Genomic DNA, 13,608 nt, shown 5'->3' with positions numbered 1-13,608 from the left:
AAGCTCGGCAAGCCTGGAGTTTTAAATTTTAAAATTTAACTGTCTGGAGTGGAAAAATACCTTAACACACTTGATGCAGGGGTGGAATCTATATTTCTTTGATCAGAATACATGTCATTGATCCTACATATAATATCAGCATAAACATTGAAATTTTCTGAACATATTTATTATACAATATCAATTTGTATATTCAGTAATTTTCATCTGAGTTTTGTTCATGGTTTGGGCCTTAGATGCAGCAGTTAAGTCTTTGCTGTGATCATTATTCGTGTTTTATGGCGTTGTACAATGCATTTTAAAAAAAAATGAAATGTTCAATATGGTTGATTTTGCAAAAATGTTTTCTGCAAAATTTGGGAAAATAAAACACACAAAATATTTCCTGGTTAACAGTATAACAAATTGATATTCCCACAAAATTTCAAATTAAGTTTTTTTTCACGATCAATTTATTATTCTTAATTTGTATAATGGAAATTTTGCTAAACCTGCATGAATAAAAAGAGATATGGATGTATCAAATATCAATAAATAGCAACCTGATGACAAAAAGAAAAGAACAAATGACATCTAGAGGTAAAAAAAGTCCTGTTTGAACATGATGTTGGACCCTGCATTGCCTGGAATCTAAAATAAATTAGTTTGTTTTTATTTGGCAAAAGACTAAACCAAAAATAACATTGATAACAAATTGTATTTTCAGGTTACTATTGCACTCAAGGAAGCAACCCACAGCCTTGCCCATCAGGTTATTACTGTCCGGAAAGTACTGGACATGTATGGCAGTCTTGCCCAGCAGGTACCTTTAACCCATCCACTGGACTAGCCAATGAAACACAATGTACACAGTGTACAGGAGGATTCTATTGTGATGTGAAAAATCTTACAGCAGAAAGTGGTCCATGTGATGCTGGATATTTCTGTCGTAGTGGATCTGATGACCAACAGCCAAGTGGTTTGACCGCAGGTGATGCTGGTCCCTGTCCAGTAGGTCACTACTGTCCACAACAGACACAAGATCCTATTCAATGTCCAGCAGGAACATTTAACAATGAGACCATGCTGACTGCAGAAGCATCATGCCAGCAATGTTTACCAGGATATTATTGTGACATACCTGGTATGTTGTTTTGTATTCTTGTACTCAATTTGTCCCATGCTTTTATATAAAGCATGACTTATTTCATTATGAAATTTTCTTCTTTAGTAATGTTTGGGCACAATGAGCTTTATATTTATGGTCTTGTTTGCCATTAAGATATAGTAAAAATTGAAATGATTTTCATTGTTTTAATTGAAATGTGTTCAGTGCAAATTTTGGATACATATATTGAAGGATTATTGCCATTTAGATTATTTTTTAGGCTAATTAAATGTGATTTTAACTCTTGGGGTTGTTTCAATTTAAAGCATGAAATCTTTTTCAGAAACCTAAAATTAAGAAAACTTTGCAATTAATGATGTTGATACATTTTTTCATAGGTTTAGAGTATCCAACAGGAATGTGTGAGGCAGGATTTTACTGTTCAGGTGGAAGTAACTCTTCTAATCCTCCAGCTACTGATGCTACAGGTGGTCCCTGTCCTGCTGGTTCCTATTGTCCAGTTGGATCCAGTTTACCAATCCAATGTGTAGCAGGGACTTACACTAACATTGAACAACAGTCTAATTGTACAACCTGTCCAGCTGGCTATTACTGTGCACAAGGCAGTTCCTCACCAGTCGTCTGTCCCAAAGGTAAGAATTCATTCAAAAAACTGTTCTCTGTTCATAATGTCTAGGTTTATTACTACCTTCAGGCAGGAAAACCAGGATTAAAGTGATTTATGTTCTAGTAGGAACGATGAGTTAACAGGGCTGCCAAGTCTCACGCATTTAGCGTGAGACTCACGCATTTTCATGCTTATTTGGTGGCATTTTCCTTTGATCTATTGCTTTTTCTCTTTGATCTTTACGATTTTGGCCAAATCTCACGCATTTGCATTATAAAAAGTTGGCAGAACTGAGTTAAGACAAAAATTTAGGGAAATCTTGAAAAGTGATGGTTATTTATTAAGGGTTGCTAGTATGAAATGCTATTATAGACTTAATTTCTCAATAATGTCTTTTTATCTTAAACACATACTGTTGATTCCTATATTTTTCTGAGAACCAAATTTCATGGATAATTGAAAAATGTACTTTTTTTTAGTCAACAATTAAAATATGTGGTTATATTTCGCCTGGAAAATTAAAGAATTAAGATGCTATCAACATTAAGGATACTATGGTTTGCAAGTTTGAAAGCAAATTTATCTGGTTTGAATTCAATATGAAAGGTATAGTAGCCGAAGACTTGGACAGTTGGCTTTAGAGATATAAATCAATATATTGAATGATGTAAAATTACAAAAAAAAGTAAGAAATAAATGAGGGAACATTTTGACAAATTTTTTATTCAAAATGACATTTGTATGCTTTCAGGACACTATTGTTTGGGAGCCACAGAATTTTCAAACCAATATCCATGTAACAACGGAACATTTAACAACATCACAGGAGCTCAGGATGATAGTTTATGTGAGCTTTGTACACCAGGGTATTACTGCCCCACGCCTGGGCTGGCAGAACCTGCTGGACAGTGTGATGGTGGTTACTATTGTATTCTTGGATCATGGTCCAATCAACCGTCACCTCTTGGAAATGATACTATCACAGACTGTTCCTGTCCCAACCAGACCATTGGAGATAAATGTAAAGCTGGAACTTTCTGTCCACCAGGTTCAGACTCTCCAACACCATGTACAGGTGGATACTATTGTGATTTAGATGGACTTAGTGCTGAGACTGGACAGTGTCTGGCTGGGTACTACTGTAATGGAAGCTCTACTCTTCAAAATCCTGTTAATGAAACTTTCGGTGATATTTGTCCAAAGGGACATTACTGCCCTATAGCTAGTTCTTATGCAATACCATGTGCTGAAGGAGAATATAGTGATGCTTTTGCTCAACACAACATTTCGAGTTGTCTTGCTTGTACAGCAGGAATGTACTGCCAAGGACCAGGGAGAGCCCTTCCTAATGATCAATGTGATGTTGGATGGTTCTGTCCAGAGGGTAGCATTGTTCCTCAACCACCAGGAAATGAATGTCTAGCAGGTCATGAATGTCCCAGAGGAAGTCCTGACCAAACACCATGCTCCTCAGGCTACTACCAACCGTTAGCAGGTCAAGGTCAATGTACCATGTGTTCTGGAGGAATGTACTGTGATCAGAATGAGGCTATAACTGAACAACAAAGTGGAGTAGGAGCACCATCTCATGGAGTTGTTACACCTAAAGGTAAGTCATCTAAAATATCATTCTGTATTAGAAATAAAAAAGAATGAGACTGTAGAGTGTTTATTAACATGTATGTTGTTGTAGATTTAAAAAAAATGAAAATAACTTCCCTTTTCTTTAAATAGATTTTACTGGATATATGGATCTCAGAATAGTTTTTATGATTTACAAACGAATATCAGAATGATTTTAAAATAAATTATAGATACCCAAATTATTTTTAAGAATTTTAAAACAGGGTAAAAAAGCTAAACATATGATATCCATTGCTCAAGATGAACTAAGTACATTGTAATATGCTGACTTTTGCTGTTATTGAATTGTGTTTAATTGTATCAGGTATATTATTAAAGTTTTTTAAAAAAAATAAAGTATTCTTGTGTAATTTCAGTATGCCCTGCTGGTTTCTATTGTCCAAATGGAACCATGACTGCAAGAGAGAATCCATGTCCAATTGGAACCTACAGTAACACTACTGGTCTAGAAAGTCTAGCTGAATGTCGGGACTGTCCTGCTGGATTTTACTGTGAGGCTGAGAATATTACTGAACCAACAGGGGAATGTACCCCAGGATATTATTGTGTACTGAAGTCTACAACACCATCTCCAGGAAGTGTGACTGTCACAGGTGGGCCATGTCACCAAGGAACTTATTGTGAAGCTGGAGCCTCTGTCCCAATACCTTGTCCCAAAGGTACCTACGGAGACAGGAGTTTGTTACCATCATTAGCAGACTGCACTATTTGTCCACCTGGTGAATACTGTGCATCATCAAGTCTGTCAGCTCCAGATGGGTCATGTCTTGCTGGATATTATTGCAGTAATGGATCAGAAGCTGCCAACCCTGTTGGACAGACTTACGGAGACGAGTGTCCAGCAGGTCACTATTGTCAACAACATAGTTACCAACCAACAGCATGCTCCGCTGGAACATACCAACCAAACACTAGAATGACCAACGAATCAGCCTGCTTGCAATGTGAACCAGGAAGTTATTGTAATGATACAGGTTTATCTGCTGTAACTGGAGATTGTACTGCAGGTTTTTACTGTGAGCTAGGTGCTAGTAACAAAGCACCACTAGATGGCATAACTGGAAACATATGCCCAGCTGGTTCATACTGTCCAGAGGGTTCCCATACTCATATCTTCTGTCCAAATGGAACATACACGAATCACACTGGAGCATCACAATGCTATGAGTGCCCAGAAGGATATTATTGTAACTTCCGTGATCGTGCTGAATTGTGTCCTGCTGGCAGTTATTGCCCGGCTGGTACGGGTATAGACATTCAGCCATGTCCAGCAGGTACATACAGTGCTACAACAGGACTTGGTAATGTTACCGAGTGTACACAATGTGATGGTGGAAGATACTGTCAGACACCAGGACTTTCTACAGTCAGTGGACTTTGTGATCAAGGATATTACTGTACATCAGGTAAGAATATATTTTTAGAATCTTTTCAAAAAGAACATTTCCCTTAAATTTTTGCTTTTCTTTAAAGTTTAATACTTAAAAACTTCCCCCAAAAACATACTTTACATTGTAACATTGTAAAATCCATTTTAAAGTATTTCAACCACTTACCTGTTTCAGTTTTTCATGTTTCATGCAGATTTATATTGTAACTAATCTTTACAAACTCTTTAAAGAACATTTTATTTGATAAAAAAAAATCCCGATTTCATTTTTCATGAGTTTAACTTTCGCCATTACTAAATTAATGGACATTACTCGTTAAAAGATTGACACATGTTTATGATAACTCAAGATTTATGATCACAATGTATGGTACCAAAAAATACCCTATTTTGTTTCCTTTTAAAGCTAAAATTGAGAATGGAAAGCTGTATGTTTGTCATACTTAAGTTAACATAAATTGTAGATCTGTACCTGTCATATCCCTTTCTGTTTTTCAGGTGTTGATATGTCCACTCCAACAGGCACACATACTGGTATTGGTGGCATTTGTCCTGTGGGACATTTCTGTGTAGCTGGATCTACACTACCTACTAAATGTTCACCTGGCACATACAGGTAAGTTTTATATGACAGGTTTGGGGCTATGAATTGATCAAATAAAAAGGAATTTATGGTGAAGTCAAGTTTCTCGAGTTGATAAATTCTTTGAGGATTGCATCTCTACCGGTAGTTTAAATTTGTCCGACAGGAGTCACCTGACCTTAACCTCTTTTCCTGGTTTCCATAAATAGCATTAAGTTTCTTTTCTTTTAAATTTGATGGGCACGCACAAACTATAAAAAAAAAAACTTTGAAATACATGAAACATATTTTATTTGTTTACAGCGACAGCGCAGGTCAATCTACATGTACACCATGTCCAGCAGGTTACTATTGTGTAGAGAATTCCACAGATTTTTCACAACAAGTTTGTCCAATGGGATACTACTGTCCTGCTGGAACTACTGATCCATATGAAAATCCATGTCCAAAGGGAACATACAACCCAGTAAACCAGAGTGATGGAGCAGAAGATTGTCTGGACTGTCCACCAGGACAATACTGCCAAAGTAAGTCTGCTTCCTAAAGCTGATGAATGTATTTTAGCATAGTCTTCAGAATTTTATACAAAAACATGTTTATTCCAATATAAGAAAGATTTTTGTTAAAAAAATCTTTGTAAATTTGTTAAAACTCCAGATATTGGTTACCAGCATAATAAGCTCATTGTAAAAGAAATAAAAGTTAAAAGAAATAAAAGAAGTTAAACGTTTAAACCAGCTGCAATTGTTTGCACCTGTCCTAAGTCAGGAATCAGATGTTCAGTAGTTGTCGTTTGTTGATGTGGTTCATAAGTGTTTCTCGTTTCTCGTTTTTTATATAGATTAGACCGTTGGCTTTCCTGTTTGGTTTTACACTAGTAAATTTTGGGGCCCTTTATAGCTTGCTGTTCGGTGTGGGCCAAGGCTCCGTGTTGAAGACCGTACTTTGACCTATAATAATTTACTTTTATAAATTTTGATTTGGATGGAGAGTTGTCTCATTGGCACTCATACCACATCTTCTTATATCTAATTAAAGTTGTAACTCTCTCAATAATCCAACATTAAGCTCGTAAGTGCAACCATTTTTCGTACCTTTTGATCTCTCATGTTAAATTAACTTGATTATAACCTTTTTTTCTAGCTGATGGCCTTGCTGAACCTACTGGTAACTGTACTGCTGGTTGGTACTGTACTAGTGGATCAGATATGGCAGAACCAACTGTGATCAGTAATGGAACTAACCTGTCTGACTGCACATGTCCTGCTATGAATTATACTGGAGGGAGATGTTGGCCAGGAACCTACTGTCCATCAGGATCCAACTATCCAGTACCTTGTGACGGAGGAAAGTACTGCAGTCTGTATGGATTGACACAACCAGAAGGTGATTGTGATCCAGGTTACTACTGTAACGGAAGTGACATCCAACGGGATCCTTCGGATAAAGAGTGCCCAGTCGGCCATTACTGTGAATCTGGTTCCCCCACTCCTACACCTTGTCCATCTGGAACCAGTTCTAATGCTGTGAAGAATACTTTACTGAGTGATTGTAATGACTGTCCACCAGGATTTTACTGTGAAGGAACAGGGAACATTATTTATACTGGACCATGTGCTGCAGGATTCTTCTGTCCTGCTGGTCAACAGACAGCAACGCCAGCAACATATAATTGCACAGTGGGTCACTATTGTCCTGGAGGTACTGGTCAACCTGTTCCTTGTAATGCTGGATCATATCAAGATGAACAGACAATGTCAGATTGTAAAGGATGTCCTGCTGGAAGGTTAGTTGTATATTTAATTGATATTCAGTTCTTGTTTTCAAAAACTGTGGATTCATTTATTTTCGTGGGTACCAATTTTCGTGGATCAAGGAAAATTTATATTTTCATGGTCTGCGTACAAACCTATATAAGATTTGTGATATATTGAACATTTGAATTCTTAGTTCACCTGTACCCACGAAATCCACAAAAATTGATATCCAATGAATAATAATGAATCTACAGTAATTTCATTTTGATACAGAAGAATAAGAATCAGAAATGATGGAGGGACAGTATTGTATATGATCCTGATGGGAATTTGTAACTTTGCACATTAGAACAGGGATATTATTTCGCTAAAGACTTGCTAAATCTATATATATATGAAATATCAAAATAATGAGATGCGGCATGATTGCCAATGAGATAACAATCCACAAGAGACCAGACGACGATGATGTAAGCATGTTATGATCAGTATATTTTTATTTTCTTTCTTTGCATTGTAAACAGGGGAGACAAATTGCAATATGTTATTTATTTACTTTCAGATACTGTGACCCTGTTGAAGCTGCCGTAGATCTAGGTGTGAACAGTACAGGGGTGATAACACCTTCAGACTGCCCCAAGGGATATTATTGCCCAGTCAACACAACCAGTCAATATAGTTACTCATGCCCTCCTGGAACATTCAACAACATCACAAATCTAGAAATGGAGAGTCAATGTTTGGCATGTACTGCAGGATATTATTGTGCTAGTTATGGTAGGTTTTATGTTTATTGATGCAAGAATGCATTTTTTTGTACTACAAAAAATTAAGCTAATCTTATATAAATATATGTAATATAAAAATAAGGAGATGTGGTACAGTTGCCAATAGGACAACTATTCACATGAGTTCAAATGATGAAGATAAAAGCAATTATAGATCACTGTACGGCCTTCAACAATAAGAAAATACATACTGTTTAGTCAGCTATAAAAGGTCCTGACTTGAAAAATATGAAACAATGGTTTGGCAATCATATTGTTAGAAGTTGAAGTTTCTTATGTACATAAGTCAGAGATGGTCTTTAATGTAAATACAATCACAGAACAACTTTTCTGTACTTTGTTTGTTGAAAAACAAACATTTTACAACATTTCAAGCAAATCTTGCTCTATTTTGTTTTAAAATAACCCATTGGCTTCTTGTATCATCCTGAATTAATTTGTCATACTTTGGTATAATGGTGAAAGAAATTATTGGATATTGTAGAACTGTAGAAAAAACACTTTATATCTTCCAGGATTGACAGAGCCAACTGACGTGTGTGATGCTGGTTATGTATGTGTTAGCGGGTCTAACAGCTCATCACCAGTAGATGGCGTGACTGGTTTTATATGTCCAGTTGGTCATTACTGTCCTGCTGGTTCAGGACAAGGCATCAAATGTCCATTAGGAACATTTAGTAATACAGAAGGGCTACACAACAGTTCCTCATGTGAAAAATGTACTCCCGGAAAATATTGCAATGTTGAAGGTAATGTTTTAGTCATATGATGATAGCTTGTAGGTGAAAAAGAAAACAAGAAATTCTTGTAAAAGATTTGATGAAATATACTAAGAAATGAACGGTATATAAAGGAGTGACTCATAAAAAATACTTTAATCATAGCATTGAATATTGGTAATATTATAAAAGTTTTTTTTATTAAAACTACAAATTAAACTGTTTTCATGATTCAGCATGAAATATATATATTTTATATGATAGGAAGAACTATCAGTAATTTACCTTATATAATACAGTAAGGACAACTTTTCATTGTATTTTGAATTCAATTTTTAATAAGTCAGTTTTTGTTTTACTTGGGACAAGGTGGTTAGTGATATAAAATCAAAATATTTGCATTTTCATAAATAATAATGTATATGATATTGCCAAAGAGCTTTGTTATCATTGAAAGTAATAATATATTTTTTTATTCCATTATTATTATTTTCATTTTAGCAAATTAATAACAATAGAGTAAGTACATCTATTTCCTATTAAAACCTAAAATATATAATTTTGTCTTGTAGGTTTGACTTCCCCTGCTGGAGATTGTAATGCTGGCCATTATTGTCTAGAGGGAACAATTGATCAGAGCCCTATTAGTCAGACTTATGGAGATTATTGTACTGCCGGTCACTACTGTCCAACAGGCACAGGGGATCCTGTCCCCTGCCCCCGAGGAACATTCCTTGCAGATACAGGCAGATCAGCAGTGGGTGATTGTATTGACTGCTCACCAGGGAAATATTGTGAAACAGAAGGATTGACAAATGTTACAGGTATTTATAAAGTTTTTATATCCATTTGATAATTAGTTCAGCATGCTGAATATTTGTGCAGACACAAAAGCTGAAAATAGAAAGACACACATATATTTCTGTATAGATGTTTCTATGAAAACCTCATGTTTCACCATCGATGTGACAGAGGGTTACTTTGTTATTTTTGTTTTCTGTATACCATTGTATCCGTAAAGGTTATTGGAATAAACTAAGTTTCTTAGTTACTTATTTACTTATTTTAAGTTAATATTAGACGGATTAAAGACAAGGAATTACTTTGCTATTAAAATAGAAAAAAAGATTGCAAAAAGTTATTGTTATACATATAGAATACATTAATGATGAAAATTTAAAGTAGAGGTTGTGAAAGGGTTAAAACTAATTTAGCTTGATATTATTTTGAATTATTGTATGTTAATTTAATTCATTTATTATTATTATTATTATTATTATTATCATTTATCATCTAAGACCTAATAACTAGCTAAGGTTTTTTTTTTTATAGCTGATTGTGACCAAGGATTTTATTGTTCTGGAGCTGCCAACACAAGTGCTCCCACTGATGGAGTTACAGGAGATGTATGTCCTTCTGGAACATACTGTCCAGTTGGAACAGATTATCCTAAAGATTGTCCCGATGGTAAGACTTCTCTAGTATTTGGTTTCAATAGAACTTTCTTTCATTGTTTGAAATTTATTTGAAATTTGTAATGTTTGCATAATTTTATTTGAAATGAAGAATTTAACATCAGTAATTTACCCTGAAATGATTAAAAAAAAAATGAATTTGTTGTAGTGATATTTATTCCTCTAAAAGAAGCTTACAAAAAAATACTACTTGAAATAAGGTTCCAGTTTACATTAAATCTTCATCAACTGCCTAGATGGTCTGATGGTGGGTTTGACCTCTGGATGGGTCAAACCAGACTTGAAAATTGCTATTTGCTGTTTCTCTGTTTAGCATGTGGCCTTTAGGAGTAAGTGCAATGACTGGTTGGTATGGAGTCAGAATAATGTGTCTGCTAGGGTTTACATGTCTTCCTGAAGACTTATCTTTTGAACCAGCACATAAAAAATCCAAGATACTCCACAATGTAAGCTTTTAAAATGATTATTTTAGATGGATATACTTTCCGCTCTGATGCTATATTTGCATATAATTTCAGATGTAAATAGAGAGTAAAATTGTATGTGTGATTTTAATTTTAATTTTAGGAACCTACATGAACCATACACAGGCTAGTGTGTGTGACACTTGTCCTGCAAGATATTACTGTGTTAACAAAGTGAGAGCAGATCCATGTCCTGTTGGTCGATACTGCCCTGGTGGTACTGGATTTGATCAACAGCTGTGTCCATCAGGAACATATAATCCAACAGAAATGTTGTCAACAGATTCTGAATGTACACAGTGTGACGGTGGATATTACTGTGATATACCTGGACTATATGCTGTGGCAGGTCCATGTGCACCAGGTTACTACTGCCAGAATGGAGTAAATACAGCTGCTCCTAATAACAACAATACTGGATTTGGAGGTAATGTGATAATTTGAAAAACAGTGAATGGACTGTCAAGTGTTTTATTTCAAGCATGCTGATAGAAAATAACTTATGGAATTTTAAATAATTTTCCTTTTATTGATGTGAAATGAGCAAAAATTCAGAAAGAATCACCAAAAAATAATTTTCTCAATGCCTTCCACGAAAATTGTTAAAACAAATCTTTGTATTTCAAGAACCACCTGAAAAAAAATTGAGGATTACATGTTTTGAATTGTTTTAGCCCAATGACAGCCATATGTCAGTTCAAAGAGATCAGATTTCAATCAAAAATACAGCGTCGAATCCTATATTTTAAAAAATGTTAAAACAAAAATACTAGATGTCACTATTCATGTAATGTTTACAGGAGGTTGTCCTGAAGGTCATTACTGCCCACAAAATACAACTGATCCCATTGGTTGTGCTGCTGGAACCTACCAAGATCTGACTCATCAGTCCTCTTGTAAGACATGTGAACCAGGATATTATTGTCTAGCTAATTCAACAACCTATCTGTCAACACCATGCCCTACAGGTAAGGGAGATGATTACATTTTAGTCAGATTTTTTACAGATTGATAACTTTATCTTTAGAGAGATTTGAAATAGTTCTAAGTTATTGTTAAATGTGTAATGGAGGAAACTTTAAAAATTATTTCATAATCAGAAAAAAAATTCACTTTATGTTTCAACATAAAGTATTTCTTAAAAGCGAAATATGATTGAATATCATAAATAGATAAATTTCACAAATGTTTGTACGCAAATTACTGATCTTTTATAGCATTCTATATGAAAAAATCCTTTAGAAAGGCAGGTTGTTATTGATTAAAAATAGTTATTCTATGTCCAATTTATTAATAAAATTGTAAAAAAGGGAAAAATGGATATCCGATTCAACTTATTTATCAAATTCAACCCAGAAGTTCAATAGTTTTCACACAAAAAAGTGTATATTGTATGATATAAATATTCTTTCTTTAGGTGCTTATTGTCCATCTGGTACAGAATGGTCACTACAATATGAGTGTCCAGCAGGAACTTACAACAACAGGACTGGAGCAGATGACCAGTTTGATTGTCTCCCCTGTACAGGTATATATAAACAATTTATTCAGTGCATCTAAAGTGCAGATGGTAAAAATACAAAAACTGAATTTTAAATTGGAAATTAGAAATCTAAATTATATTATAAAGAAATTTTCTGGTATTTATCTTGAAAACATTTTGCAATAGTAATCTATTAAAATACTTCATTAGTGTTATTAATAACACAGAGCATGAACTGATGAATAATGTTTTTAATTTATTTAAAAAAAAAAAATTTGCCTTTGTTTTTCTTTTTTTCCTATTATGAGTAATTAGTTGCAATTACTTTATGATAGCATCAGAATGAAAATCAGTACCAAAAATTATTACTCATATTTATGGTTGTTAATTTTTAGCTGGTATGTACTGTGCTGGAGATGCTTTAGCTGTGCCTACAGGAACATGTGCTGCTGGTTGGTACTGTTCTGGAGGAGCTTACAGTGACAAACCCACAACATATGTCAACTCTACTAGTGCAATGTCATGTCCTATCTACTCATTGAATGAAACAGGAGGTGTCTGTGAACCAGGTTAGAAACGATTTATATCTTTATCCAATTAAAAAACGACTTGAAAGGCTTTCAATATCAAGGTTTTAATATTATGTCAAATGGATGTTCTTCAAAAACTTTTTGATGGCTGCAAAACAAAATAAAAAAATTCTCAGCTACAGTAATATCACATAAAAGAAAAAAATGCTGTTCAAAAGTTTACACTAATATGCAGGATTTGTTTATTTTATAGTGTAAATCTCTCATATGCCTATCTTGAGCTCTTTCTTATAAATGAGATACACCTGTTGACCTTGGGTCAATCACCATTAATGACGTCATGGAACAATCGGTTCTTACTGTGACATAATAACATAAGCATTGTGACATACTCACATAGGAATTTTAGGGGGAAAGTGCACAAATTTCAAAGTCATTTATTCTTGAACTTACTAGTAAAGGAAGGTATTTCAGAGAACGGTATGAAATCATTCAGCAAAATTAAGATTATGGTACTGATCTCTTCATTGAAGATTATCATTCTACTTCCAAATCAATCTACGAAAACATTTTTAATATTTTTTCATAGGATATTACTGTCCAGCTGGAACAGACAAGCCACTGACATGTACATTAGGACAGTATTGTGAGACATCAGGATTAGACACACCCACAGGTTTATGTACTGCTGGATATTTTTGTAATGGTACTGCAAGTATACCTAACCCAGAGCCATGTGACATGGGATATTATTGTCCAGAGGGCACCACAGTACAGGAAGCATGTGCTCCTGGAACTTACTCAGGTAATTTTAACCAAGAAGAGAGTTTAGAAATTTTAATTTTTTTTTTAAGAAGTTCAAGTAAGAAAAGGTGAAAAGAGGAATGAAAATGAACTGACAGATTTTGTTGTCTGAAAAATACCTCATTGGGTATTATGATTTTTGTTCAATTTTTGTTCAATGAATTAAAAAGCCCCAGCTAGGATATTATGGGCATTATGTTTTCCCATCTTTATGACTGTCTGTCCCATATCGATTTAAATTTTTTGTTTAGAGTCC

General features: G+C 34.5%; 1 protein-coding gene across 7 annotated transcripts in view; it reads left to right on the top strand.

Annotated features, from left to right (window-relative positions):
- LOC127735182 (uncharacterized) overlaps positions 1-13,608 on the top strand; it is a 131,341-nt gene that overhangs the window by 66,969 nt on the left and 50,764 nt on the right. For all 7 annotated transcript variants that reach the window (XM_052245288.1, XM_052245283.1, XM_052245282.1 and 4 more), the window contains 16 exons: positions 707-1,123; positions 1,486-1,740; positions 2,467-3,324; positions 3,716-4,765; positions 5,248-5,365; positions 5,636-5,859; positions 6,476-7,118; positions 7,652-7,866; positions 8,393-8,626; positions 9,169-9,420; positions 9,929-10,063; positions 10,639-10,962; positions 11,336-11,503; positions 11,953-12,063; positions 12,414-12,587; positions 13,138-13,353. In XM_052245288.1, coding sequence (XP_052101248.1) covers positions 707-1,123; positions 1,486-1,740; positions 2,467-3,324; positions 3,716-4,765; positions 5,248-5,365; positions 5,636-5,859; positions 6,476-7,118; positions 7,652-7,866; positions 8,393-8,626; positions 9,169-9,420; positions 9,929-10,063; positions 10,639-10,962; positions 11,336-11,503; positions 11,953-12,063; positions 12,414-12,587; positions 13,138-13,353 — 5,394 coding nt within the window. The remainder of the gene's footprint in view (positions 1-706; positions 1,124-1,485; positions 1,741-2,466; positions 3,325-3,715; positions 4,766-5,247; positions 5,366-5,635; positions 5,860-6,475; positions 7,119-7,651; positions 7,867-8,392; positions 8,627-9,168; positions 9,421-9,928; positions 10,064-10,638; positions 10,963-11,335; positions 11,504-11,952; positions 12,064-12,413; positions 12,588-13,137; positions 13,354-13,608) is intronic.

Source organism: Mytilus californianus, unplaced genomic scaffold (genome assembly GCF_021869535.1).
Source record: "Mytilus californianus isolate M0D057914Y unplaced genomic scaffold, xbMytCali1.0.p SCAF_3, whole genome shotgun sequence".
Lineage (NCBI taxonomy): Eukaryota > Metazoa > Mollusca > Bivalvia > Mytilida > Mytilidae > Mytilus > Mytilus californianus.
The sequence above is the reverse complement of the archived record's forward strand: the minus strand, read 5'-3'. Positions and strand labels throughout refer to the sequence as shown.